The 26,598-nt window shown below is 50.5% G+C and overlaps 1 protein-coding gene across 7 annotated transcripts in view; it reads right to left on the bottom strand.

The window, feature by feature from the left end:
• Nucleotides 1–26,598, bottom strand: part of BICRA (BRD4 interacting chromatin remodeling complex associated protein) — a 75,443-nt gene that overhangs the window by 19,454 nt on the left and 29,391 nt on the right. For 4 of the 7 annotated variants that reach the window (XM_086353349.1, XM_086353355.1, XM_086353350.1 and 1 more), the window contains exons 2-6: nt 16,124–16,228; nt 4,402–4,502; nt 2,485–2,530; nt 2,345–2,387; nt 157–222 (exon numbers count right to left, since the gene is read on the bottom strand). In XM_086353349.1, the coding sequence (XP_086209475.1) occupies nt 157–222; nt 2,345–2,387; nt 2,485–2,525 (150 nt within the window). In that variant the 5' untranslated portion in view covers nt 2,526–2,530; nt 4,402–4,502; nt 16,124–16,228. The remainder of the gene's footprint in view (nt 1–156; nt 223–2,344; nt 2,388–2,484; nt 2,531–4,401; nt 4,503–16,123; nt 16,229–26,598) is intronic. The other 3 variants (XM_086353352.1, XM_086353353.1, XM_086353354.1) reach the window with 2 other exon arrangements.

Here is a 26,598-nt window from a genome sequence, read left to right as displayed (position 1 = left end):
CTGCACCCCACTCTGCTCTCAGTGACCACACCCCAGCCTCCCACCCCCAGAGCAAAGTGCCTCAGGGAATGAGTGAGACACCCTCCAACCCTCCCCCAAGGGCTGCTCCACGGGCGTTCTGCCCACCACCCTCCCCGAGCCCCCGCAGCCACTTACCCCGGGACCTTCATAGAAGGCATTTTGGGCCTCCCCGGGATTATCCAGGAGGTCATCACTGTCGAGCTGCAACAAGACCCGCCCCCACCCAAGGTCAGTGGTCAGCTGGGCAGTGGGCCGGCCCACATGCTAGAACAAAAACCAATTTCGGGTTACATGGGCACAAAGACAAAGATGGGGTTGGGGGGGTGCAGGGGGTGGCGGAGGCTCGAGGGGTACGGGAAACTCCACCTCCAGAAAAGAGACCCCAAAGAAAGGGGCTTGGCTGCAAGTTTAAATCCTAAGGAGCCCCCAGCACCGCATCCGAGGCTCCCCGACATGCCTGCCTGGAACTCTCTAGAATCCTGCCTCCGCACCTTCACCCAAGTAGCACCCCTGGCCCTTTGCCCTCTGCCTCTTTGGTAACACACCCTGCAGGGCCTGTCACACGTGCCTCCTCCTCCCGACGCGTGCCTCCTCCTCCCCACACGTGCCCGCCTGTCCCTTCCTATGAAATCAGCCCTTCCTCTGCACAGCCGCGCTCCCCGGGCAACAGATGTGTGAGCTGCTCCCATGTCTGGGAGGGCAGCAACCGGTCTCATTCCAGGAGTTATCATCAATGCCGAGAACAGGCCTTAAGCGCCCACTGTCCACAGCCGAGCTCCCCAGTTTCTAGCTGATCCCCTTCTAGAACCCTAGACTGGTATGGGGTAGGCCAAAAAGTTCATTTGGGTTTTCTCATCACATTTTACAGAAACACCCAAACCAACTTTTTTTGGCCAATTCAATACATCCAACAGCTGCCCTCAGACTTCTGGGATCTGCCCCAAACTCCCAGTCTCAGGGAATGGCACAACCCATTTGGTTGCTCAGGTCAAGTCCAGGAGGCAGTCTGGACACTATTTCACCATCTAATCCACCCTCAAGTCAAGTGACACTGCCTTCCAGGCCAGCCCCAAAGTCAGCACCTGCCACCTCCTGCAACACCTGCCTTGGGGCCCAGGCCGCCGTCCTCCCATTGCACTTGCCTCTGCTCCGCAAATTATTCGATACATGCCCTTGAGGAGTGGAGCTCTTTTCCCTCCCTGAGAGTGTGGGTGGGCATGGTGACTCGCTTCCAGTGAATGCAGTGTGACTTCGGAGACTAGGTCATAAGAGGCACTCAGCTTCCTCTGGGTCACTTGCTTGGGCAAACCAGCTGCCACGTCATGAGGATGCTCAAGCAATCCTCTGGAGAGGCCCACGTGGCGAGGAGCTGAGGCCTCCAGCCAACAGCCACAGGAGTGAGTCACTCACTGTGGAAGCAGGCCCCCCCCAGCCCCAGGCAAGCCCTCAGATGACAATGGTTCCAACCAACATCCTGAATGCTACTCAGGGGAGACTCCAAGATAGACCCCCAGCTAGACTGCTCGCCCATTCCCAATCCCCAGAAACTGAGGGCTCTAACAAATGTTATTAGAAGTCATTAGAAGCCACACCGTGTTAGGATAACTTGTTATACAGCCGTAGGTAACTGACACAACCCCTTGTGGCTCAACAGATGTCCCCTCTTCCCCGCTTTGTTCCCCTCTCTGGAGTGCAAATAGAATATGCCATGTGGCTGCTTAATAACCTGTCGGAGCTGCCTGTCACATTCAGAATAAAGTCCAAGCTCCCCAGTCAAGCTCCTCTAGGCTCTGCATGACCTAGGGATTTTTGTCCACCCCAGTCCTGCCTCCTACTAGTCTACCTTTCTTCCTGGCCCCACTGGCCTCCTTTCTGTTCCTGGAACGGGTCAGACTTTCCCGCCTTCCCACCTGCTCTCCCCCTGGTCAGAGCACAGTGGGCGCCTCCCTTTGGTCCTTCAGGTTCACCCTCAATGTTCACCCTCTGCCCACTGCAGCTAAAGGAGCCCCTGCCCTCGCCCCCCGCCTCCCATTTATTTTCTTCGGATCCTCTCTTGTGGTGCAAAAGTGATGTTGCTATTTCTTCTGCTGCCTGGCGTGGTGCTTTCCACCACTGCCTTTATTAGTCACTGGTTGCTTGTTTACCCAGGAAATGTGTATGGCGTGAGGGCAGGGATTTGCCGTCTCTTTCCCTCTTCGCTGTGAGCTTGGGGCCTGGCTCCTGGAAGGCAGATGTCTACTCAGTGTGGTGGTGGGGGGGGAGCTTGACCTGCTGCCCTGCACCCTGCTGCCCTGGGGGATGCCTCACCCTGCCCAGCACTCACCTTCTCGGATCCATGTAAGAAGTCGTTGAGGGCCTGAGGGTCACTGAAAGAGAGAAGGGGAGAGACACTTGAGGAGATGAGGAACAGGGGAGGGGAGGGAGAGTGAGGGGGGAGGGGGGGACGGGAAGCCCACTACTCACCAAATCACGTCTAGTAAGCATCTCCCATCCTCATCATCCATCGCCACTGGACAGGGGCGGGAAGAGGGCGACAGGTTAGACAGCGGCAGCAGGCCAGGACCCTCCCCGCAAGGACCATTCCCTGGGGGCCCAGACCCCTGGAGTCTGTGGGCATGGGTGGGGGGTGCAAGGCAGGGCCCTCCCCACCAGCGGCTCTGACCAGAGAGACACAGCTGCCTTTTCCTCCTCCCTCTGATCCCCCAGCATCTGGTGATAACGATGATGACGTCAGTCCTGACTAAGTGAGCCCTGATCATGTGCGAGCCCGTGCTAAGTGCTTCACACACGCTAACTCGATTAATCCCCAGGGAATCCCCCGAGGTGGGTCTTGCCGCCCCTTAGCTTCGCAGAGGAGTTAATGCAAGAGCAGAGGCTGTGGCTCTCCGTCTCCCGGCTAGCAGAGGTCTGGCCCCCCGAGCCTGTGCTCTGCCTCCTGAGGGCAGGGCTGGCCCAGAGCGGGCGTGGGGGGGCTTGTCCTACACGTGACCGGGTTGGGGGGAAGGCATTAAGGGGCCCAGCTTCTGGGCCCCCGTGGAAGACACATGCAGTGCGGCTCTCACGGAGGGAAAGAGAGGGAGAAGGACCCGGAGGGTAGGCGCTTGGCGTCAGAGCAGCCGCCAGAGCTGGGCCGAGCCCGTCAAGAGTGATGAGGATGAGGACGGCTAACATTTGGCCCGTGCTTATCACGTGCCCGCCAGGCACTGTCCCATGCGTTTCACTAATGTTAGGCCCCATGGGGAAGGGTGCTGTGTGTCCCATTCTATAGCGAGAAAACAAGTTCTCTGTGTCTGCCCATCCACTCACCCCCAGCCCTCACCCAACCTCCCATTGCTCCAAACATCCCACCAGGCTTCCAAGCACCTATCTCGCCAAACTTCCGCCTCATGGTCCATCTCTCCTGTCTTCCAAACACATCCAACTGATCCATCCTTCCATCTGCCCACACATCCTTCCCTCCCAACGAGAAATCACACACAACCCCAGCCCAGAGCCATGGACTTCTTACTTTCTTTTTTCTTTTTTTTTTTTGGTAGGGAGAGCAGGAGTGGTCCTGAACTCACTGAGGAGGATCTACCCCTCCCTCCACCTCAAAACACACAAAATCTCACTTGTGCCCTCAGCTGGGTCACTCCGACAGTATCCTCTAAACTTCCCAATCGCCACCCCAACCCCCAGTAACCCCAACGGCTCTGTGACATAGCCTCGGGAGGAATCACGCATTGCTAGTTCAGGGTCTTCTCTGAACTGTGCTTTGGAGGGTCTGATGAAAGCAAAAAGACCCTCTGGCCAGAAACACGCACGTGGGCCAGAAATGTTACACGTGTGCACACACATATGCACACACATACACACTTCACGGGCCCCAGGTTACAAGGCCAGTCTAGAACAGAAATGCCCGTCTTCAGGGCCTCACACGCCAATCGCCCTCCCCTCCAGAGCTGGCCCTGGGCACCGACCCCAGAGAGGCCCTTCCCTTCCGAGACTCTGGCTGCACCGGGCGCTGGTGACAACATACCCTCTCTGGCTTCACATCCCCACCCCCACCCATGCTTCCTTCTTCCCAAGTCACCAGCTCCGCGGGCGACGAGCCCCTGCCCTTCCCAACCAGCCCACAGTGGGCAAGGCCTGGCCAGGGAGCAACCTGGCAAGATCTGCAGAGCACGTGGAGAAGAGGGGGATGTGGGAGGGAGATCCTGCCTTGCCTGTAGATGGCGAGGAGGCAGGGGGCTGGCCCAAATGACCCCGGGGCCCCAGGTTGCAAAGGGTGGGGCTGAAGGTTGCAGCTAAGTCAAGGAGGACTGTCCCTTCCAGGCAGGTGGATGGAGGAGGTGGGGGACCACAGCCCCTCTGGGAATGAGCTGACGCCTGGCTGGTTACCTGCGCTACAAACGAATCATGAAGGGAAGGAGGGGGTGTCCACTCCAGGTCTACGCGGGGCCCCCAGCTGGGGACTTGGGGAGTGTCCTTTCGGGGGCCAGCTGTGGAGAGAGAGGGAGAGAGAAGCTGTGAGTGGGACCGTCAGTGAAAAGGAGAAAGATGTAGCCAGAGAGAGGAGAGGTCAAACCCAAGAGTACAACCAGAGGAAACGTTGCACATGATCACACGCGTGGTAAGTGCAGACAACACTGCCCTGTGTCTACCTGCACAGCGTATGTACATAAGCACACATCACGCAATAGCACGCAACACCACGCAACACCGTACGACATACTCCACCAGCACTTCTGAGCCATCCGCCCTGAGGAAACACAGGGTAGGCTTCCTGCCAGCCTCTGGCCCCATTCTCATCAACCCAACAACACACTGCCTTGGTTGTGTGTTTCTGTTTAAAGACGCCTTGTTGAATATAAATCGGTGAATCGCTCACACTGGGCTTGTGGCCAACAGCGCTGTAACTCAGGTGTAACTGCTCATCTCCGCACGTGCTTTCTCCACAGCGCTCACTGCAGCCTCCCTGCGCTTACGCGCACTGGGTGGCCTTTTACCTCTGTGCGGGAGGGGCCGTGTTTAACAGCAAAACCACTCACCAAAAGCACAGAAGTGCAAAACAACAGGGCCCTAAGGAGGATGCTTGTTGACAGCTGAACTGAGAAGGCAGAGGGTCACCGTGTTCTACCTCCGCTGGCGGGATGTGCTCTGAGACTCAAACACTTCACGACTCTGCACGTGACTGGGAAAGCCCCATACTGATTTGGGGGCTTATTGATGTCAGTGGGTGGGTGGATTCGCAAATACGGAATCCACGAACACCGAGGGTTGACCTGACGTGATGGTGGGGATGATAGCTGCTGATTTTAAGTGCTCTGCGTGTTCCACCTGTGTCACCATCTTGGACTCCCTACGAGGCGGGTGCTCTGCTTAGCCCCATTCTGCAGATGAGGACGGCAAGGCTCTGAATGGCATACGCCACCCCCACATGCCTCCAGTGGTCAGCGGCCAGGCTGGGATCTGAGCCAAGGCAGGCTGACTGCAGAGTCCCCGCCCTTAACCACAGTCCCACAGACAGCCCTCTCATCGTGGTGTTTCTCTTCAAAATGTGAAGCAAACATGGCCACAGTGTCAAGATAAGACAAAGCTGGGTGACAAGCCTTTGTTAGCATTTTGTGAATGCCTGGGATAGTTCAGATCCAAAGACGCGATAAGGGTGAGTGGATGGAAGAGAGAGAGGAGGGACAGGAGCTGCTGCTCCTTTTGATGGAGAGTCCCAGACCCCCGGAAAGGTCTAGAAAGCCTCTGTCACAGGACCCTGGAACATGGAGTCCTGGCCCATCTAGGCTGCAGGGGCACTGCCCTGGCCCGGAAGTGATCCCAAGCGCCCGTAGCAGCTTCGTGAGAGCCGCCAGCTCCACGTGGGTCCCCACCCACCTCCTCCCTGCCCCGAACTTCGGGTGTGGCCCAAGTTCTGTAAACCTTGGACCAGAAGGAGAGCCAGGAGGCGGGTGTTTCCTGAACGGAGCTCTCCAAGTGGGACCTGCGGGTGAATGTCCAGCAGGAGGCACCAGGCTGTGAGAATCTGTCATCCCTGCGTTTTCATTTTGATGGTGACAGCTGCTCAATGGGTGAGGGGGGCTTTCCGGGGAGAGGACAGATCCTCACTGTGATGGGGCGTCAGTTATATGGGGGTTTAAACATTTATAGCTCAGGGCTTCCCTGATGGCTCAGTGGTAAAGAACCCACTGGCCAATGCAGGAGATGTGGGTTCGATCCCCGATCCAGGAAAACCCAGCATACCCCTGCAACTACTGAGCCTGGGCTCTAGAGACTGCAAGCTGCAACTCAGTACTACAGCCTTCTCTAGAGCCCATGCTACACAATGAGAAGCCCACACACCGCAACTAGAGTAGCCCCCTGGCAGCAATGAAGACCCAGCGAAGGAAAGAAGAAAAGAAGGAATGGATTCTAGGTGTGTAACAATGGCATCATATTCTTTTTTTTTCATTTAGAGTCTTTACCTTTCAGAAATACATCCTAAAATACGTAGAAGTGACATGACAGAACAACTGTGACTTAAGTTCAGAATAACGCAGCTGTGTGAGTTCAGAGGCATATTGTCCTATGCGGGTCAAAACAGTACCCACTTAGCCACGCGCGGCTACGTCCATTTAAGTTCAAGCTGCTGAAATGAAATTATGGCAAAGGACTGGAGTAGATATTTGTCCCAAGATGACATACAAATAGCCATAAGCACGCGAAAAGATGATCGCCACCACCAAACATTAGGGCAATGCTATCGAAACCACAGATGCTGCCTCACTCCTGTTAAATGGCAACCCACTCCAGTATTCTTGCCTGGAGAATCCCAGGGACGGAGGAGCCTGGTGGGCTACTGTCTATGGGGTTGCACAGAGTCGGACAAGACTAACGCGACTTAGCAGCAGCAGCAGCAAAAATTCAAAAATTAACAAGTGTGGCTGAGGACTTGGAGAAACTGGAACCCTTGCGCCCTGTTGGTGGGAACGTAAAATGATGCAGCTGCTGTGGAAAACACTTTGGTGGTTCCTCAAAAAATTAAAAATAGAATTAGCATATGACCCAGCAAGCTCACTTCTGGATATATATAACACAAAAGAATTGAAAGTGGGGTCTGGAAGGGCATATTTACGCAGCCCTGTTCATGATTCGCAAGAGCCAAGAGGTACAACAACCCAGGTGTCCGTCAACAGATGAATGGCTAAGCCAATCGCGGTATCTGTTTACAACAGAATTATCATTCAGGGAGGAAAGGCTGAAGGGATGGCATGGATGACTCTGTGCCGAGTGACGTCAGCCAGTGACAAAAAGACAGGGGTACCATCTTATTCCACTCGTGATGGAGAGACAGGAAGGAGAATGCAGTTTGCCAGGGGTTGGGGGGTGGGGTGGAGAGAAACGAGGAATTGTTTAGTGGGTATCCCGTTTCAGTCCTGCAAGATACAGCAAGTTTGAGAGAAGGGCGGGGGTGATGGTTGCACCACCATGCACACGCACTTAAGGTCGCTGATCTGTACACTTAGGTATGGCTGCGATGGTCAGTTTTGTTATGTGTGTTTTAACCACAATAAAAGGATGGGAAACAGAGGGGACAACCAGGAATATGAAAGTTTTCAATAAAACAGATTCACATTAAAAGTGTAAAGGAAATTAAAACACCGAGTTCGTGGTCACCCCTGCCACATTTCGTGGGCTCAACTGCCACACGTGGCTGGTGGCTACCACGCGGAACAGCACAGATCTAGAACATTCCCGTGGTGGCAGGAAACCCCCTTGGACAGGGCTGGTCTGTCAGAGTGGTGGAAAACCGAAGATTGGTAAAGCATTGGTTGGTGCGGTTCAAATTTTACTGTCCTCTCTGCTTTGTGCACATTTGCAATTGTCCACAATGAAAAATTTTTACTTTGAAAACACTTGAGCATCACAAATCATGTGAGTCTCTGACTGTTTACTGTCGGTCTCCCCTACGAAAATGTCAACCCTCCAACTACAGGGATTTTTGTCTGTTTTGTTCCTTGTGGAATGCTCAGAATCCACACGTGACACGGCACATGGAAGGAGCTCACTACGTATTTGTGGGATGAATGAATGAATTTGCAGGGAGGGTTAAAACAAACCCACTCATTCGTTTGAAGAGAAGCCTGGTGAAAAGGGCATTTATTCATTGTCCGTTCTGTGTTGGGGAGAACTGAGGATCCTGTAATGAGCAATGAGATCCTCCAGCCCTTGACCTTGGGGAAGATGATGCTTAGTGGTTCTCAACCAGGGATGACACTGGATGCCCAATGTCACACACATACTCAAAAAGCTTTTGAAAAAAAAAAGATCGCGGGACTAGGGCAGGGGACACACAATCAGCATGCAAAGCTGCAAACCCAAAATATTCGCACGAGAGGACGTCTTCCACCCCTCCAGAGCAGAAGCTTGAAAAGCCATTGTATGGTTCCACTCAAGTCCCAGCATGATGTGGACACATGGATAGGGCCACAGCTAACCCTCGAAGCTTGGACATATGAGCGAGAGAGGAGCATTTGCTGCTGTCAGCCACTGAGATCTGGGGCTCACTTGTTACTGCACATCACTCAGTCGAAGCTGACTGATACATCTTGGAAGAGCACCCCCTTACCCCAGTGCTTCCTCAGTATCAGGCCCTGTGCTAACTCCATATCGACTCCTCCCAGTCTCCAGGGAGACGGGAGGAATGTTTCCCATTTCACAGTGCAGGAAACTGAGGCTTACAGGGGCCAGGACATTTGCCCCCAATCCCAGAGACTGGGACCAGTCTCTGAACCCAGACCCTGTGATTCCGAAGAACCTCATTCTCCAGCATCGGGCTATAAAAAGCATGAGAAGCTAGGCCTGCAAAACCACAACCAGCTCAAGAGAACAGCCATGACGCAACAATGACAAAGTGTCCTTCCAGAAAATCGTGTGAATTCCTCCGGCACTTGGAATGCCTTCGGAGTTTTGCGTTGTCATCAGGAGTTGTGCTGCAGCCAGGGTGCTGAGCAGGACACAGAATTCAAAGTCCCCGTGAAGCTCCATAAACAGGCTTATTTTAATTTCCCGATAGGAATGCTACTAACCCTCAGGTTATTTGCAAGTCATAAAAAAGAAAGTCAGTGGAACCCTATCATTTGCTGATGGGAAGTGATAGGCAGAGAAGAGGATATGGCAAAGTCTAGCTGTTGCTTTTCCAAACACCATTTCCCCAGCTCTCCTTGTCTTGCTCACGGAAGCCCAATCTCAGGGTAACACTTGCCTACTCCAAGATGTAAACAAAGGCTGTTCTGAGTCAGTCTTTTTCAAACTACGGGTCACGCCTTTGAGGGTTGTGAAATCCAATTAGCAGGCTGTGACCAGGGATTGCTTTTAAGTTAAAGAGTATAGGATCAAATGGCTTGGGATAGAATAGAAAATATTAAAGGGTATCACACAGGGTTTCCATGGACACTGGTTTCAATTATGTGTGTGTGTGTACATATTTACTATTGTAGGTTGTGGCCAAAACAGCTGCTATCCCTTTATCAGACATTCACTTTCCAAGGCTTCCTTGCAGCCAGAGTAGTCACAGTTTTGCAAATAAGTAAGCAAAGTGTATAGAATTGGGTTCTGCTCAATGAGTCTTTAGGGGAAGACAGAATTTGAGAAAGGTTTTCTTCCAGAATATAAAGATAGAGCTTCTCTAGGGAGAAAGTCATTTCTCATTTTGAATATAGTTGAGAAGACTGGAGCTGTGGCAGCCATTTTGCTGCCATGAGGCAATAAACCTGAGGCTGATAAGCCTACCTAAAGAGAATAACTGATGAGAGAAAAAGACTAGGTTTTTAAAAACTCCTCAAGGCTTGCCTGCCTCTAGACGTCTTAATCTTTACAGTTTAAGCCACTATTAAGATTCCATTGTTTGCAAACACAATCTGACACAAATGAGTTAGTACTTCTAGGTATCTTTGCAACCCATCACAAAGACTCTCGCAGCCTTCCATGAGTCAAACTGTACTCTGAATCCACTGAGAAGAGAGGCCCAGCAAAATGGGAGAGGGCTGATGATAAGGGGATCTGAAAAAAAAAAAAAAAAAACTACTGTGGTTGACTGCAAAAGCAACCAGAAACTTTTCTCCTCCTGGTCTTGCCAGGGCCTCCTATCAAGAGATGGAGTCTATTAACCAACCCTTGAACTTGGGTTGGCCTTTTGACTTGCCCTTGGCCAAAAGGATGTAGCGGAAGTGACAGTGTGTGTTTCTGAGCCTATTCTTTGCCCAGCTGACATGTAAAGAAGTCCAGGTCTGCCTTCTGGAGGACAAGAGACAAATGCCATCACCGCCATCATTCCAGTTCACAGGCAGCCAAGCTGTCGAAGCAGAACCACCTAGCTGACCTACAGGTGACCACAGCGAAGTAAGAGAGAAGTAACGAGGTGCCCAGGCCAACTTCCAACCATTAGGATCATGGTTTTGTTTTGACCTACTGTGGCATATCGTGTTTTTCAAAGATGGCTGCAGTAATGTCTCCAATCCCCCATAATCTTCCACAGTGTTAGTCCCCTTGAATTAAGCAAAGTTTGTGACTACTTCAACCAGGACAGTGAAACAGAAGCGCCACTATGTGACTTCTTAAAGCCAGTTCAGTCTCTGCTGTGTCCATCAGGACATTTACCCTAGATGCCCTAAGCCACCTTAATGGAATTCTGGCCGCTTTGGGGAGGCCATGCTATGCGAAGGCCTAAGCTAGGCGCACAGAGAGACCACAAGTAGGTGTTCTGGTTGACAGTCGTATTTTCCAGTCATCCCAGCCCAGGTGCTAAGCATGTATGTGAATGAGCCTTCAGCCCCTAGCCTTTAGGTCTTCTCAGCTAAGAACTTAGACATCTTGGAGCAGAGACTCACTATGTCAAATTCCTGGTGCATAAAACTCATGGGCACAATACAATTTTTCCCTTAAGCTTTGGGATAATTTGTTAAACAGCACTGCTGCTGCTGCTGCTAAGTCGCTTCAGTCGTGTCCGACTCTGTGCAACCCCATAGACGGCAGCCCACCAGGTCCCGCCGTCCCTGGGATTCTCCAGGCAAGAACACTGGAGTGGGTTGCCATTTCCTCCTCCAATGCATGAAAGTTAAAAGTGAACGTGAAGTCGCTCAGTCGTGTCCGACTCTTAGCGACCCCATGGACTGCAGCCTACCAAGCTCCTCCAACCATGGGATTTTCCAAGCAAGAGTACTGGAGTGGGGTGCCATTGCCTTCTCCCTAACAATCTCTAGAGGTTGGGGGTTGTTTGTTTCGTGGCAGCAGCTAACTGATACAGCCCTCTCTAGAGATAAAGGAACAGCCATGACCTCGTACCTCTGACTCACCCAAGTCTTACCCATTCCGCCTCCCAAATCTCTCCACTCTATCTCCTCCTTTAAAAGACCACTATTCCTGCCCAGATCTAAGTCTCATTGTCTCTCTTTCCATCTGTCCATCCAACCAGCCTGCTTTAACATGCAGGGTAACAACTGGCTGCTGTTTCTAAAATATTTATGTACTTCTTTACTGGTTGGTAACTAAACGCTGCCCCAACCCCCAGAACCTCACCTGGCTGCTCAGAACCACCTGAGATACCCCCATGGCCCAGCACAGCAGGGAGCCTGTGTCCCTCCCTTGGCACCATGCTGGACACTGCCTGACTGGTATCCATGCTGCTTGTCATGAATTTTAAATATCACCACTGTGCATCCAGCCATTCACCCGCTGATGGGCAAGTGTCACTCAGCACCTCCTGTATTCCTGGTCCGGGCTGGGTGCTGAGATACAGCTGTGGACAGAGATATACCTTCACAGAGGCAAGGCCACAGGTAAAGATGCCAACCCGCCTCCTACTACTGGCTAGGGTCTCACTGGCCTCTGCTCACGCATGCCAGCCCCCATCTCACCGCTAAGGAAACTTGCTCAGCTGGCTGGAGGCTGGCAGTTCAGGCGTTTGAGGTGGTGCAGGTCTGTGCCCTCTGCCCTTGGTCACCACCACTTCCTGCTCTGTCGTCCTCTTCGTCACCATGACCAAGGTTTGCCCAGGGTTCACCACAGGCCAGGTGCTGTTCTCAGTGCTTCATCTCACCTCACTGCAGCCTCAACAACAATCCGACACAGCAGGTTCCAGTGTCCTTGCACCCATTTCACAGCTGAGGAAACTGAGGCTGTGAAAAGGACTAGGTAACCTGCCCAAGGATCGCCCAGGTAGCAGGCTGGCAGAGCTGGGATTTGAATCCAGGCTGACAGGCTCCCGAGATCGTGGGAACTACACAGTGGTGGCTGCCTGGCTGGCCATCCCCTACCTACCCTGCCATGGGTGTACTTCCTGCAATGTCTTCCTAGGCCCCCACCTTCCTCCAGGCGCCCACTCGGGTGCTCTTCCCCGACACTTTCCTGAAACACCACACAGAAATCATAGCACTTTCCCCACACCTGGGCCACATACACAGACGGAGTGATTCCCCAACGGGCATTCCACGGTGGACTCAACATACCACGATGCGAGAAGTCATGCTCTTAGGATGCTTTTTTTTTTTTTTTCTGACCATGCCACACGGCTTGTAAGATGTTTTAGTTCCCCGACCTGGGATGGAACCCAGGCCCTCAGCAGCAAGAGTCCTAACCACTGAACCACCAGAGAATTCCTTAGGATGCATTTCTAAGACATCTGTAGTGCACTGCATGGTGGTCCCCCTAAAAAGATATGTCCACGACCCCAAATCTGTGAAGGTGGCCTTCTTGATTTGGGAAGAAAAGGCTCTGTAATCAGTTAAGGATCTCAAGATGAGATCATCCTAAATTATCTATAAGCCCTGAATCCAACAGCCAAAGACTATTTTTGGCCACGTCACGCAGCATTCAGGATCTCAGTTCCCTGACCAGGGACTGAACCTGTGGCCCCTGCTGTGGAAGCACAGAGTCCTCATCACCGACTCATCAGGGAATTCCCAACCAATGACCTTTTAACAGACAGAAGATACAAAAAGAGAATGTCACATGAACGTGGATGTAGAGATTAGAGTGATGCAGCCTCAAGACCCAGACCACCCAGAGCCACCAGAAATAGGAAAAGACAAAGGATTCTTCCCCAGGGCCTTCAGAGAGAGCATGCCAATACCTTGATTTTGAACATCTGCCCTCCAGAACTGTGAGAATAAATGTCTGTTATTCTAACTTGTTGTAAGATACATGCTTGTCATCTGCGCTAGGCACAGGATACATATGCACCAACCACCACGTATAGTTGCACAGGTTGTTCACTGCACAAAGGAATCCAGTATGGGTACAAGTGGGGCCTGAAATCCAGCAGAAATCTGCTCACAGCAGTGAGACTCAGAGAAGAGCTACATCCACACTTGGAGAAAAGACTCACTTATCCTAATTCACTCAAGGGAGACTCTTAGGGACTGCGCCCTCCCAGAAGAGACCTTTTGCAATTCCCTGCAAAGACCTAGTAAGAGTAAACTGGGCCCCAGATATGTAGCCGCGGGCATGCCGTGTCAATTTCAAAGCCAGAAAAGAAAAACAGGGAGGGGAAATGTTAATTCCTCACCTACTCCCACCCTTTTGGGGGGAGAGAAAGAAAGCTATTTGGAGAGCAATTAAAGTCGACACCAGCTTTATTTTCAGTGACCTTTAGAGTTCTCAAATCACTGAATGAGTTTAACAACATAAAAGCGTGCCCTATAAAACTTGGATTGCTCATAAAGCGACTGGTGTCTAGCTCCTAAAAGCCTCGTTTACACAGGTAGTTACACACTAGAAGTGTTTTGTACATGCTTTCTTTTTCCTTTTGCTATTCACCACTGTTCTAAATGCAGCTATATAGCTGCCGGCCTGCCAAGAAAATCAGGCATCTGAAAAGGTTTTTGCTTTTTTTTTTTTCTCTCTTAATACTAGTGTATAAAAAACAAGAGGAAACTCAGAAGGAATGGAACGGGCAATGGGGCAGGGGGTGGTTGTGAAGGGAACACAAGCAGTGATTACCTTGACAGGACACAGGGTCACCCAGGGCATCAGGCAACAAGAGAAGGCTTCAAGTTCAGGACAAAATGGAGCTAAGAGAAGTGAAGGGGAAACAAAAGCCCCTACAGCATCCACACATGGTTTAGACCACTTGTTCCTAAAGGTGGGCAGGCACCAGAACCACCTGGAAGGCTTTTAAAATAAAGAATGCATTTCAGAGGGGCTTCCCTGGTGGCTCAGTGGTAAAGAATCCCAATGCAGGAGACACAGGTTCGATCCCTGATCCGGGAAGGCCCCACGTGTCTCGGAGCAATTAAGCCTGAGTTCTGTGACGAGAGACGCCGCCACAGTGAGAAGCCGGTGCACCACAACTGGAGAGCAGCCCCTGTTCTCCGCAACTAGAGGAAACCCACGCAGCGGTGAAGACCCAGCAAGGCCAAATAAATAAGTAAAATTGTTTTTTAAAAAATGGATTTCAGAACCTGCAGGTTAGGGGCGAGGGACTGAAAATCTGCATTTCTAACAAGCTCCCACGTGATGCTGATGCTGCTGGTCCCAGAACCACTGCTCTAGAAGCTTGGGTGTCTTTAGTTCTCCTCCTGGGGCTCTTGCTCTCGTATAGAACACAAGCCACCAGTTTTGGGCCAGTGTCCAGGCCCCTGACAAAGTGGCCTCACAGGGTCCTCTCCGAGGCTCAGGAGGATGCAACAGCCAGTCTCAGTCTGACAGCTTGGTAAACAGAACTTGAACTTGGTTCCATTCAGCAATGTACCTTCCCAAGACAATGACTCACAATGAGTGCAGGTCTTTTGTCCCGTTGCCAGAAACCTCCTTTCACAGCCTCGTTTGCAGCTAAGTATGGACATGGGAAAGAGTTTTACATTTGAATTAAAAAAAAGCCTTACATTAGGAAGGCTACTATTCCTACTCCTACTCCTGCCCCTACTCCTTCCTGCTTGAAAGGATGATGTGAAGCATGGTGATAATGGCCGGTGCTAGCACAGCCATTTTGCACTCCTGAGGGACAAAGGTCAAGCAAATCAGAGACAGACCCAGTGGCCAGGCAGTACTGGGCTGCCAAATATCCCTGGAAAGGCCTTCCACTAGATGTCTTGCTCCAGAAGAGAATTAAAAGCACTGATTAACTAAGATTAAACACTTAGTCTATAACCCAGCAATTCCAGTCCAAGGCATTGACTAAATGGATGTAAAAAGTATGTCTACAAAAACATTTGTACAAAAATTTTCCTAGCAGCCTTATTAACAAAAGCCCCAAATTGGAAACAGCACAGATGCCTGTTGACTGGTAGCTGGATAAACAAACTGTGTTATAACCACGCAACGGAATATAGCTTATTAACGAAAGAGAATAAACTACTGATACAGGCAAGGTCATAGATGAATTTCAAATCCACCATGCTAAGCAAAGGAAGCCAAGCACAAAAGACAACCCGCTGTGTGATCCTCTTTAAGTCTAGTTCTAGTGAAAATGACAGGAAAAAGATCGGGGTCTAGTTGCCTCAAGGGGGTGGGATGAAGGGGAGCGGGCTAAGTACTGACCAGGAAGATCCACAAGGAAATCTGGGATGACACAGATGGTCTATAGCTAGATCTGGGTTATGGTTTCCGAGGTAATATTTGCCAAAATTCATCAAGCAGTGCAGGTAAGATTTGTACATTTTATTATATCTAATTTGTATCCCAGGGAAGCACAACTAGTGTGTTAAAATAATAAAGCCTACACAATCAATTCTTGTTATTTGTCGTAGTTACGTTCTACAGAGTTGCCACAAACACTGAATTCGAGAACAAGGAACTATTGCTCCGGAGAGAAATACAGGTTCTTATGAGCCTCTGGTCCCAACATTTTCATCGACTGATCAATACATAACCTTGTTTTTACGAGTGTTTCTGTTTAAAGACACCTGATCTAATATATACTGCTGATTCATTCGCATTGAACTGATAACCAGCAGCCCTGTGACTCGCACGTGAACGAAGCTCATCTGAGACACATCAGAGACTTCTGGAGCTGAGGACCACAAGCCAACACTTCATCGCGATGCTTGGGGCATTTCAATGAAATGAATTACCAACAAAGAGCCCCCAGATGTGAAAAACGTGGCACTAACCAGGCCAAGAAAAAGCCACTTGCCTGAGACGGAAGAGCTGAAACAAGAAGACGGAGTCGCCACGGTCTATCTCAGCTGGGAACAGGCACACGGGGACAACTCAAGACTCTCATCTGCTCTGAACGTGTCTGCAAACAATCAGGAAAGCATTTTGAGTGCTGATTTGGGGCTTACAAAGAAATTGCAGCAGGTAGATGAATTTACAAAAACAGCACGAGGGAACAAGAATTGACCATATAGAGAAATAAGTATCAAGATTACAACACATTTACTCTTTACCCAGAGATGTCCTTCATGGGCCTGATTCTCTAGTAAAAACGAGGATGGGGGACCTGCAGATGGGGACAAATGGGAGGGAGACATTCCGCTGCAAATTTTTCAGAAATATTACTTGGTTTTTCAGCCAATGTCCTAATCATTCAAAAAGGCAAATATTAAAAACTGGGTTAGGGACTTCCCTGATGGTCCAGTGGTTAAAAATCTGCCTGGCACTGGGACGTGGGTTCAATCCCTGGTCAGGGAACTAAGATCCCAAACGCTGCAGAGCAACTAAGCCCACACACAACTACAGAAACTCGAGAGCCACTGCTAGAGAGTCCGGATGAAAAGTCCTGCATGATGCAACCAAGATCCCACGTGCCTCAACTAAGACCCGGTGGCAGTTAAATAAAAAGAATGTTATAAAAATAAATTAAAAATGGGTTAAAAAAATAAACCATTTTTTTCTAGGCAAGAGTACTGGAGTGGGTTGCCATTTCCTTCTCCAGGGGATCTTCCTGACCCAGGGATCGAACCCAGGTCTTTCACACTGCGGGCAGATGCTTTACCGTCTGAGCCACCAGGGAATCAAAATAAATTAAAAATGGGTTAAAAAAAAAAACGAGAGGAATATTCCCACCATCGCTCATCAGATCAACTGTTACTTGCAGCTGAACGCACACAAACTAAAAGCTATCCAGTGGTAACAGCAAGTGCTGGGATTTGAACCCAGATTCGGTGGAAACCTTGGACTGCCTTCTAGGACATGGCCCTGCCCCATTTCCAGTGCCCATGAAAACGCTGGGAATCTGGCCATCTGCTGGCATGACCTCCCTTCCTTTCCCCAGCAGAAACTCTTTTCTCCCTGAACTTGGAGGGAGCCTTCCTAATCATGGCCTGATTTCTCCCACATGATGACTGAGGCAGAAATACGGGAGAGTCCTGAGAAGTGTGAGCCAGAGGCCCACGCCAGGAAGGGGCGGGGAGCTGGGTGGGCAGATCCTGAGCCAGCCACGAGTTTACAATCCTGGCTTCAAGATGCCACACTCCATCCTGTTTCTTAACAAATGTCTGCACCTTCCTCTGTTGTTGTTTAGTTGCTAAGTTGTGTCCGACTCTTTTCCGACCCTATGGACTGTAGCCCAGCAGGCTCCTCTGTCCATGGGATTTCCTAGGCAAGAATACTGGAGTGGGCTGCCATGCCCTCTTCCAGGAGATCTTCCCGACCCAGGGATCAAACCCGCATCTCTTATGTCTCCTGCATTGGCAGGCAGGTTCCTTACCGTGAGTGCCACCTGGGAAGCCCAGTCATGGGCAGCATGGTCCCTCTAGCCCTGTCTGTGCTCACCAGCTGGAAGGCTGAACCAGCCTCAGTCTCCTGCTTCTTCTAGACTCCTTTCTCAACTCAGCTCCCCACTCCAGGGCCAACAAGATGCATGCCCTGAAGGTCACGTGGTTTCCCTTTCTCAGGATGCTCTGCTACCCCTAACAAAGCGGTGCTGGGGAGACAGCAGCAGGGACAGCAGACATCCCTGCTCTCCTGGCGTGGTCTAGGGCAGGAGCCAGACCACGAAACAGACACTGTGCTGAATGGAGAAAAACAGGATGCAGGAGAAAGGTGATGTGGGGAGGGGGTGGGGGTGGCTGGGGTGCATTTTTAGTGGTCAGGGTGTCCACACGAGGAAGGGAGTCTGAGCTGATGCGCAGAAGATAAGGATCGGGTTAGGCAAATGGGGAAGGGCGTTCTGAGCAGAAGGCAGAGCAGATGCAAAGGTCCTGTGGCAGAAATGTGCTGGGGACGCTTAAGCAACCGCAAGGAGCTGAAGCGAGGTCAAGGAGGTGGGGTCAGACAGGTGATGAGGACAAGCCATGGAGGCCTTGGGTTTTTATTCTGCATAAGTCCAGGGAGGTGACTGGACTTGGGCTTTCACTGGATCCTTCTGGCTGCAGAGTGGAGAGTGGATTGCAAGAGAGGAGGATGGGAGTAGAGAGCCCAGAGAGGACAGAATGGTGACAGGTGAAAGAGTCAGTCGCTCAGACGTGTCTGACTCTCTGCAGCCCCATAGACTGTAGCCCGCCAGGCTCCTCTGTCCATGGAATTCTCCAAGCAAGAATACTGGAGCGTGTTGCCATGCCCTTCTCCAGGGGATCTTCCCGACCCAGGGATTGAACCTGGGGCCTCCTGCATTGCAGCAGATTCTTTACCACTGAGCCACCAGGGAAGAGAATGGTGACAAGAATGGTGACAGGAGAAGAGGTAAAAAGTGCTTGGATGGTGGAATGACGGCAAGGCAACAGGGTCTGCGGATGGACTGGCCAGGAGGTATGGGGACGAGCAGAGTCGAGGGCCTGCTGTTAGCTGAGATGGATGGGAGGGTAGAGCAGCTGAAAGTGGGCAGCCAGGCAGGACGAGAAGCCCTCACACGCCCTCTTGTATCAGTGCTCTTGGTTGACCTAGCACCTTCCAGTTAAGGCCATCTCTCCTTAAGGTATTCTGATGGTCCCAAAGCTATTAATTATCTTATTAGCAGAGAGATTGACCTCCCACCTGGGGCAAAAGCAGGCGGGGCTGCTCAGTGTCTAGACAGAGAGGAATAGCTGAGACAAGCAAGACCTCCAAATCCTCCTCACCCAGCAGCTCTCTGTGTATCTTATTTCAGAGTCTGGCCTTTCCCCAAAGGCTAAACTGAGATTCACAGTTTAGATCTGACTCTGAATCCTTAAACCACCTGGGGGTATATGGTGTGTGTTAGGGTGCTTGTGTCTGACTCTCTGCGACCCCGTGGACAATAGCCCACCAGGCTCCTCTGTCCGTGGGATTCTCCAGGCAAGAATACCGGAGTGGGTTGCCATTTCTTTCTCCAAATGGACCCACCCCATTTCGTCTCTTTCCAAATGAGCTTTTGGTCCCCAGGTTGGCTTATTAAGTCTCTCCTTTCCCATCAATGAGACCAGCGGCTACTCTGGTCTCACACCAGACGTCCACATGTGGTCTGGCTCTCGACCTGGGCTCCGTTCTATTTCATCAGTAGAATGTCAATTTCAATTTATTCCCTAATCTCAGAGATAAAACGTATTCAGCTGGACAGGTAATCAATACACGGATTGACACTGTGTAGGATGTGAGGGGCAGTCCAGATAGCAAGACGCCTCGGAAGAGCACAAGGTGCCCAAAGCAGAGATTGTGATGTCCCTCTGCTGGACGACGCATCCTTCAGTAAGCTGACGTATATCACACTGCCAGCCTTTAACAAAACTATCCTCACGAAGAGACAGAAGGCATAAAAAAGTACTCACGAAGAAACCAGGAGATTGAAAATAATAATCTGTGGACACAGCAGGTCACATATCATATGATTCCATTGATATGAAATGTCCAGGTAAACCCATAAAAACAGAAAGCAAATTCCAACCAGTACATCCTAAAGGAAATCAGTCCTGAATATTCACTGGAAAGACTGATGCTGAAGCTGAAACTCCAATACTTTAGCCACCTGATGCAAAGAACCGACTCACTGAAAAAGACCCTGATGCTGGGAAAGATTGAAGGCGGGAGGAGAAGGGGACAACAGAGGATGAGAAGGTTGCATGGTATCACCGACACGATGGACATGAGTTTGAGTAAACTCCAGGAGTTGGTGATAGACAAGGAGGCCTGGCATGCTGCAGTCCATGGGGTCGCAAAGAGTCAGACACAACTGAGCAACTGAACTGAACTGAACTGAGGAGCTTCGGGGACGAGAAATGGGGATAAATTGCTTAACGGGCGTAGGGCTTCCTTTTGGGCAAGGGAAATTATCCTAGATAGATGGGTAGGCAGAAACTAGATAGAGACAAAGACTGTTTAACATTACTAGTGTAACTAAAAGCCGCTGACTTGTATAGTTTAAAAAAATTTTTTTAAATTGACATATAGCTGATCTACAGGAGAAGGCAATGGCACCCCACTCCAGTACTGTTGCCCGGAAAATCCCATGGATGGAGGAGCCTGGTAGGCTGCAGTCCACGGGGTTGCTAAGAGTCGGACACAACTGAGCGACTTGACTTTCACTTTCCACTTTCATGCATTGGAAAAGGAAATGGCAACCCACTCCAGTACTCTTGCCTGGAGAATCCCATGGACAGAGAAGCCTGGTAGGCTGCAGTCCATGGGGTTGCACAGACTCGGACACGGCTGAAGCGACTTAGCAGCAGCAGCAGCTGATTTACAATCTTGTTAGTTTCAGGTGTACAGCAAAGTGATTCAGTTTTTTATATTTACATAGATTATTTTTCTTCCCTTACAGGTTATTTCAAAATATTGACTATTGTTCCCTGTGCTGTACAGGAGGTCCTGTTGTTAACCTTTTATATATAGTAGTGTATATATGTTAATCCCAAACTCCTAATTTATCTCTTCATCCCCAAATTGCTAACTTCATGACATGTGAATATTAACTCAAAAAAGGAAAAGAAAATTAATGTAAGCAGTAAGTAGACAGTTCTGTTCCCACTGTAAGCTCTTTCTGTGTGTGTGTGTGTGTGTGTGTGTGTGTGTGTATGTGTGTGTGAGAGTCACTCAGCTGTATCTGACTCTTTGCGACCACATGAACTGTATGTAGCCTGCCAGGCTCCTCTGTCCATGGAATTCTCCAGGCAAGAATACTGGAGTAGGTTGCCACTCCCTTCTCCAGAGAAATCTTCCCAACCCAGGGATTGAACCCAAATCTCCTGCATTGCAGGCAGATTCTTCAATGTCTGAGCCACCAGGGAAGCCCCGTAAGCTTTTTCTAAACCACGTTAATAATAAAATCAGTGATGTTTTTAGCAGAACTGACAAAAAGTTGACTGAAACTTTATTGTCAAGAACATTATTCTTAATTGTTTATATAACTTAATTGTTTTCAGACTTCAGTTTTTATCATTAATGCTGACTACTGATAAATATAACATTATTTAACATGTTTGATTTTTAAAAAATCTTCCTTACCTGTCTTATGATAAGCAGGTGACGCTTAACAGCCTGGACTTTGGAAACAGATCCTCTGGGTTCAAATGCCACCTCTGCCACTTAACTGACCTGTGACCTCAGGCAAGTTACTTCAACCTCCCTGTTTTCCTTCCCTACAGTTTCTTTCCTTGTAAAATGAGATTGAAAGTAGCACCTACATCAGAGGGTTGCAAGCCCTAAAATGAATGGACGCATGTAAATATACGCATAAGGCACACGTTTACCATTTTTATTGCCAAGAGTGTAGACTCAAAAGTTGTTGTGGCCTGGCCAGACAATCAAGGTCAGCATCAACCTATAAGTCAAGTTGACTGTATGTACCTTTGATGTGATAAGATGGGAAGGGCAAGGGCACTTCCTCTCTGCAGTCTTCTTCCTAAACCCCTAGGCCCTTGTGTAATCACAAGAATGTTGCTCAGGTGTGTCTGACTCTTTGTGACCCCGTGGACTGCAGCCCATCAGGCTCCAGGCAAGAATACAGGAGTACGTTGCTGTTCCCTTCTGCAGGGGACGTTCCCAATGCAGGGATCGAACCTGGGTCTTCCTGCAGGCAGATTCTTTACCAGCTGAGCCACCAGGGAAGCTCAATCACGAGGAAAAAAACATCAGACAAATCCCTAGAGAGGCACGTTCTCCAAAACTCCTGACCAGCAGTCCCCCTCAATGTCAAGGTTACCAAAAGGAAGGAAAGTCTGAGAAACCGTCATAGCCAGGAGAGGGAGGTCTAAGGAGACGTGAAGGACATGTAATGTCATCAGTGTTATGGGGTGTCCTGGGTGGAGTCCTGGGACAGAAGAAGGACATCAGGGCCCTCCTGTGACTCCTGCCTCACTCAAAACCTAAGTTCTTCCCGTGACCTTCTGCCCCCATCCTGCCTCTGGCCTCGCCTCCCACCCTCTCTCTCCCTCCTTCAGTCCCCTCCAGCCACATCAGTCTGCTCCACATCTCTCCAAGGCATCAGGCACAAGCCTGCCTCTGGACCTGTGCACCAGATCAGAGATGCTCCGCATTCTGTGGACAGCTATGGGCCCCACCCCCTCACCCAGCACTTCCACCTCCCTCTGCCCCGCTGTGCTTGTCTTCAAAGCTCTGATCACCATCTCACGTGTGACTGTGATTGATCTTATCTATCGCCTGATAGATATTGGCTGGGAGGGGTAAGCGCCAGCTGTTTTGTTCCTTCCGTGTAAACAGGGACTGAAAGTCAGAGGGGGACCTTCTCAGGGGTCACAGCTGATGCTGAACAGAGGTGATGTGGGGAGGGCGTGGTGGCGGGAGCAGCATACAGCCACAGGCAGACCAGGGACCTGTGGGGCTGGGCTTGGAATGGGGGACTGGCCACGGGGATGACAGCAGGGACCCAGAGGGAACCTGTCAGTGGCAGATGGGAGGGGTGAAAGGTCATGGGTGGGGGAGGGGGGAAATTGGGCCTCAGCACAGAAAGCGGATCAGAGAAGGGGGAATTGAGTAGAGGGTCTGATGGGGCCAGTGCTACAGAGAGCAGCTCAGAGAAAGAGAAAGAAAACGAGAGGGAAAGAGAAGGGAGGTGGGTGCATCTCTCCAGGACAGGGTCGCGGGGGCGGGGGGGGGGGGGGGGAGGCGGGGCGGGGAGTAGGAGATGCTCCACCTGCCCCCGCCCAGCACAGCAACCCAGGAGGCAAAATAATCTGGTCAGTCTACACCAGTGGCTTCTGCCCCAAATGTCAGGAGCCACCCCAACACAGAAGACAACAAAAACTCCAGACAAGTGTGCAGAATGTGTGCAGACACCGCCCAAATGAACCCCATCAAGCTGGTCAGGATGCTGTCCTCTGGGGCCAGACCCTCAGGCAGCTCCATGGGCATCGTGGATGGCTTGTTCATGGGCACTGTGGAAGAGGACATTCCTCCAGTCCGCAGAGCAAAGGCTGATGAGCCACAACAGCAGCGAGGTCTGCCATGATGGGTTTCAGTCCTCACCTAGGAAGGAGGATTCTAGAACATGATATGTGGAGCACACCTCTGTCAAGGGAGAAGAGCCTACAGACAATTTCTACCTATCACCATAAGAAGCCAGGGGCTATTCTTAATTCCACCCTTGTGAATAATGGGGCAGATATAGAACATTCTAGAATGTTCACACCACCCTCTAACTGGAAACAACCCAGATGCCCATCAATGGAATGCATGAATATGCTGTGGTTCGTCCACACAATGGAATACTACACAGCAATACAAAAGGAACAAGCTACTGGTACCCATAACACAGAAGCATCTCACAAACATTATGCTGAAAGAAAACACCACTGTACGGTTTCATATACAAAGTACACACCCATTCTAACTATGGAGTTAGAATCGGTGTCGGAAACAGTCTGGCAATTCCTCAAAGGGTTAAACAGTTACTTTATGACCCAGCAATTCCACTCCTGGGTACACTACCCAGAAAATCTGAAAACAAGGCCACGTAAGAACAGGTGTACAGATGTTCACAGGAGCATTATTCATAACAGCCAAACAGTGAAAACAATCCAAATACCCATCACCCGGTGGACGGAGAAGCAAAACGTGGTCCAGTCAAGTGATGGAACATTACTCAGTCGCAAAAAGCAATGAGGCGCTGACACATGTTATGACGTGGATGAACCAAGGAGCCAGCATGCCAAGCAAAGAAGCCAGGCACAAAAGACCATATACTGCATGATTCTCTTTACATGAAATGTCCAGAACAGACAAATCCAGAGAGGCAGAAAGTAGAGCAGGGTGGGGATGGAAAGTAGCGCAGCTGGGGGAAGGGTGATGGCCCTGGGGCACAGGGTTTATTTTGGGGGTGATGAAAATGCTCTAAACAGATTATGGTGAGGGTTACACATCTCTGTGAATGTACGGAAACCAGAGTTGGACATTTTAAATGGGTAAACTGTGTGGTGTATGAATTGAAGCTCTATAAAGTTATTAAAAAAAATAACCGTGAGAGTGTTATCTTCTCATTGCTGGATGGAACACATTTTCCACTTTTCTGTATGAACCCTCTATTTCGCAATTTAAAAAGAAAAGTAGGGACTTCCCTGGGAGTCCAGCAGTTAAGACTCTGCACTTCCACTGCAGGGGCCACGGGTTCAATCCCAGGCCAGGAACTAAAATCCCACGGGTGACCACACCCAGTCACTTGATTTTCCCCATTTTACAGAATGAACCCTGAGGCAACGCCCCCCCCAGAACATGCCCCAGGTCATAGAGCGGGTCTGCCCAGAAGCCGGGCTTTGGGTTGTTAGGGGGCTGGGTCCTCAGGAGTCCCTGCTTGTTCTGGGAGGCAGAAACAGGAGAGACCAGACTGGTGGAGGAGGGTATGGCTGGGACAGACCTCCAGCCCTCTCCCCTGCACCTCTGAGCCAGCAAAGACTGCCTGCTTCTTTGCCAAAATCATCCCTTCACTCAATTCAAAATCAGTGAACATTCCCCAAACCCACATTATGCCTGAATTTCTTCAGCAGCCTCCTCACCGGTCTCCGTGCCCCCATCCCCAGTTCAGGGACCTGGTTTGAACCCAAATCACCTCCCGTACCCACTCCCCTCAGAGTCCAAGCAGAGTTCTGGTCTCATTCAAAGTCAAGTCCTCTCTGTGACCCACCAGGCCCCTCAGGACCTTCCCCTGCTCCCTCTGCCCACATCCCCTTTCCTCTCTCCTGTGTCCACTCAGCTCCAGCAACACGGGCCTCCTCAACCCCAGGTCTCTCTATTCAAATGTCGCCTCCGTGGTGACCTCGCCGGCTCTGACCCCTGCCTTGGAAGTGCAGCCCCAATCTTCTGCACCCTGATCCCTCCTTCTCCTGCTTTATCTTTGTTAGGAAACTTACTGACACCTGACATAGTAAATCTTTTACTGACTTCCTTGCTTATTGTCTGTCTCTGAAGTAAACATTTGGGAAATACTGGCTAAAGCTTGGCTAACCATGTACAGCTGTGTAGGTCGTACACTGCACAACCCTGGCCAGGGAGGGTGGGGCATTCCTATTTTAGGACACTGTAGATTCATGTATATATACATAAGGACAATTTTCTGACAGATGGCAGTAAAGGGTCATAAGAAAGGGGTCTCTTTTTAGTTCCACATAGGCTGGCGGGCTACAGTCCATGGGGTTGCAAAGAGTCAGACACGGCTGAGTGACTAAGCACACACACAGGCTTGTGGTGGCCGTAGTTAAACAGGTGAACTGTTTCTTCAGATGTGTCCAGACTGCCCAGGTTCAGATCCCACTCTGATTCTAAGCACCGGTGTGACCTTGGCCAAGTCATTTCTTTCTGCACCCCAGTTTCCACTTCTGAAGGGAACCATAACACCTCCACGGTGTTGTACGAGGATTAAATGAATGAACATGTGTAGAGTACAAGACCGGGGTGCCGAGGCTGTCTTAGAGGAGTATGTGTTATCATCAGGAGTAACTACTATCCCCAAATCCCCAGGCTCAGGTTTCAAAAGATAAAACACAGGGACTTCCCTGGCCGTCCAGTGGTTAAGAATCCGTGCTTCCACTGCAGAGGGTCAGGTTCGATCCCTGGTCTAGGAACCAAGATTCTTCATGCTGCGGAGCAACTAAGCCTGTGAGCCCCAACTACTGAAGCCCGCATGCTCCAGAGCCCATGCTCCACAACGAGAGAAGCCATTGCAATGACATCGCAACTAGAGATTAGCCCCCACCACCCCCCACAACTAAGAAAGCCCGCACACAGCAAGGAAGGCACAGCGCAGCCAAAAACAAAATGCATTTAAAAAAGAATGGGAATGATAATGTCTTCCCAGGTTGTTCTTAGTCATAAGATTAAAAAAATGAAAAACTTAGAAACTGTTAAGTGTGACGCTACCAGCCTCTTACGTGTTCCGCTTTGGGTTTAGAGCATTCGTGAGGAGCCCTGGAGATTTAGGGGCAGTTCCAGCAGGGACCCAATGCTGCCTGCTCACCTCAAGGACACAGCCTCTGAGCCTCTCCCCTGGGAACAGCTCAGGGGGCACTAACTCTCAGTGCGCACACCCCACCCATGAGACACCCACTTGGCCAGCTCCCCAAACACCCCTGCACTGAGTTTGACCTCCTGAAATTTGCTCTTGGCCTCAGCTCTCAAAATATGTCACTCTTGTCAACTGTGCAAGAATGACTGTCCCAAGGGCAAGAGGAAAAGCAGATTGATGGGGAGGAAAGGTGCCAAAATGTGAATAAGGCTTTTCTACCCCGGAGACAGAACAAGAAGTCCATTTTGTGTTCTCGGCGTTTC

This window comes from Bos grunniens, chromosome 18, assembly GCF_055505025.1.
Source record: "Bos grunniens cultivar Pamir isolate PY7600 chromosome 18, Bosgru_T2T1.0, whole genome shotgun sequence".
In the NCBI taxonomy this organism is placed as follows: Eukaryota; Metazoa; Chordata; class Mammalia; order Artiodactyla; family Bovidae; genus Bos; species Bos grunniens.
This window is presented reverse-complemented; position numbering and strand designations above follow the sequence as displayed.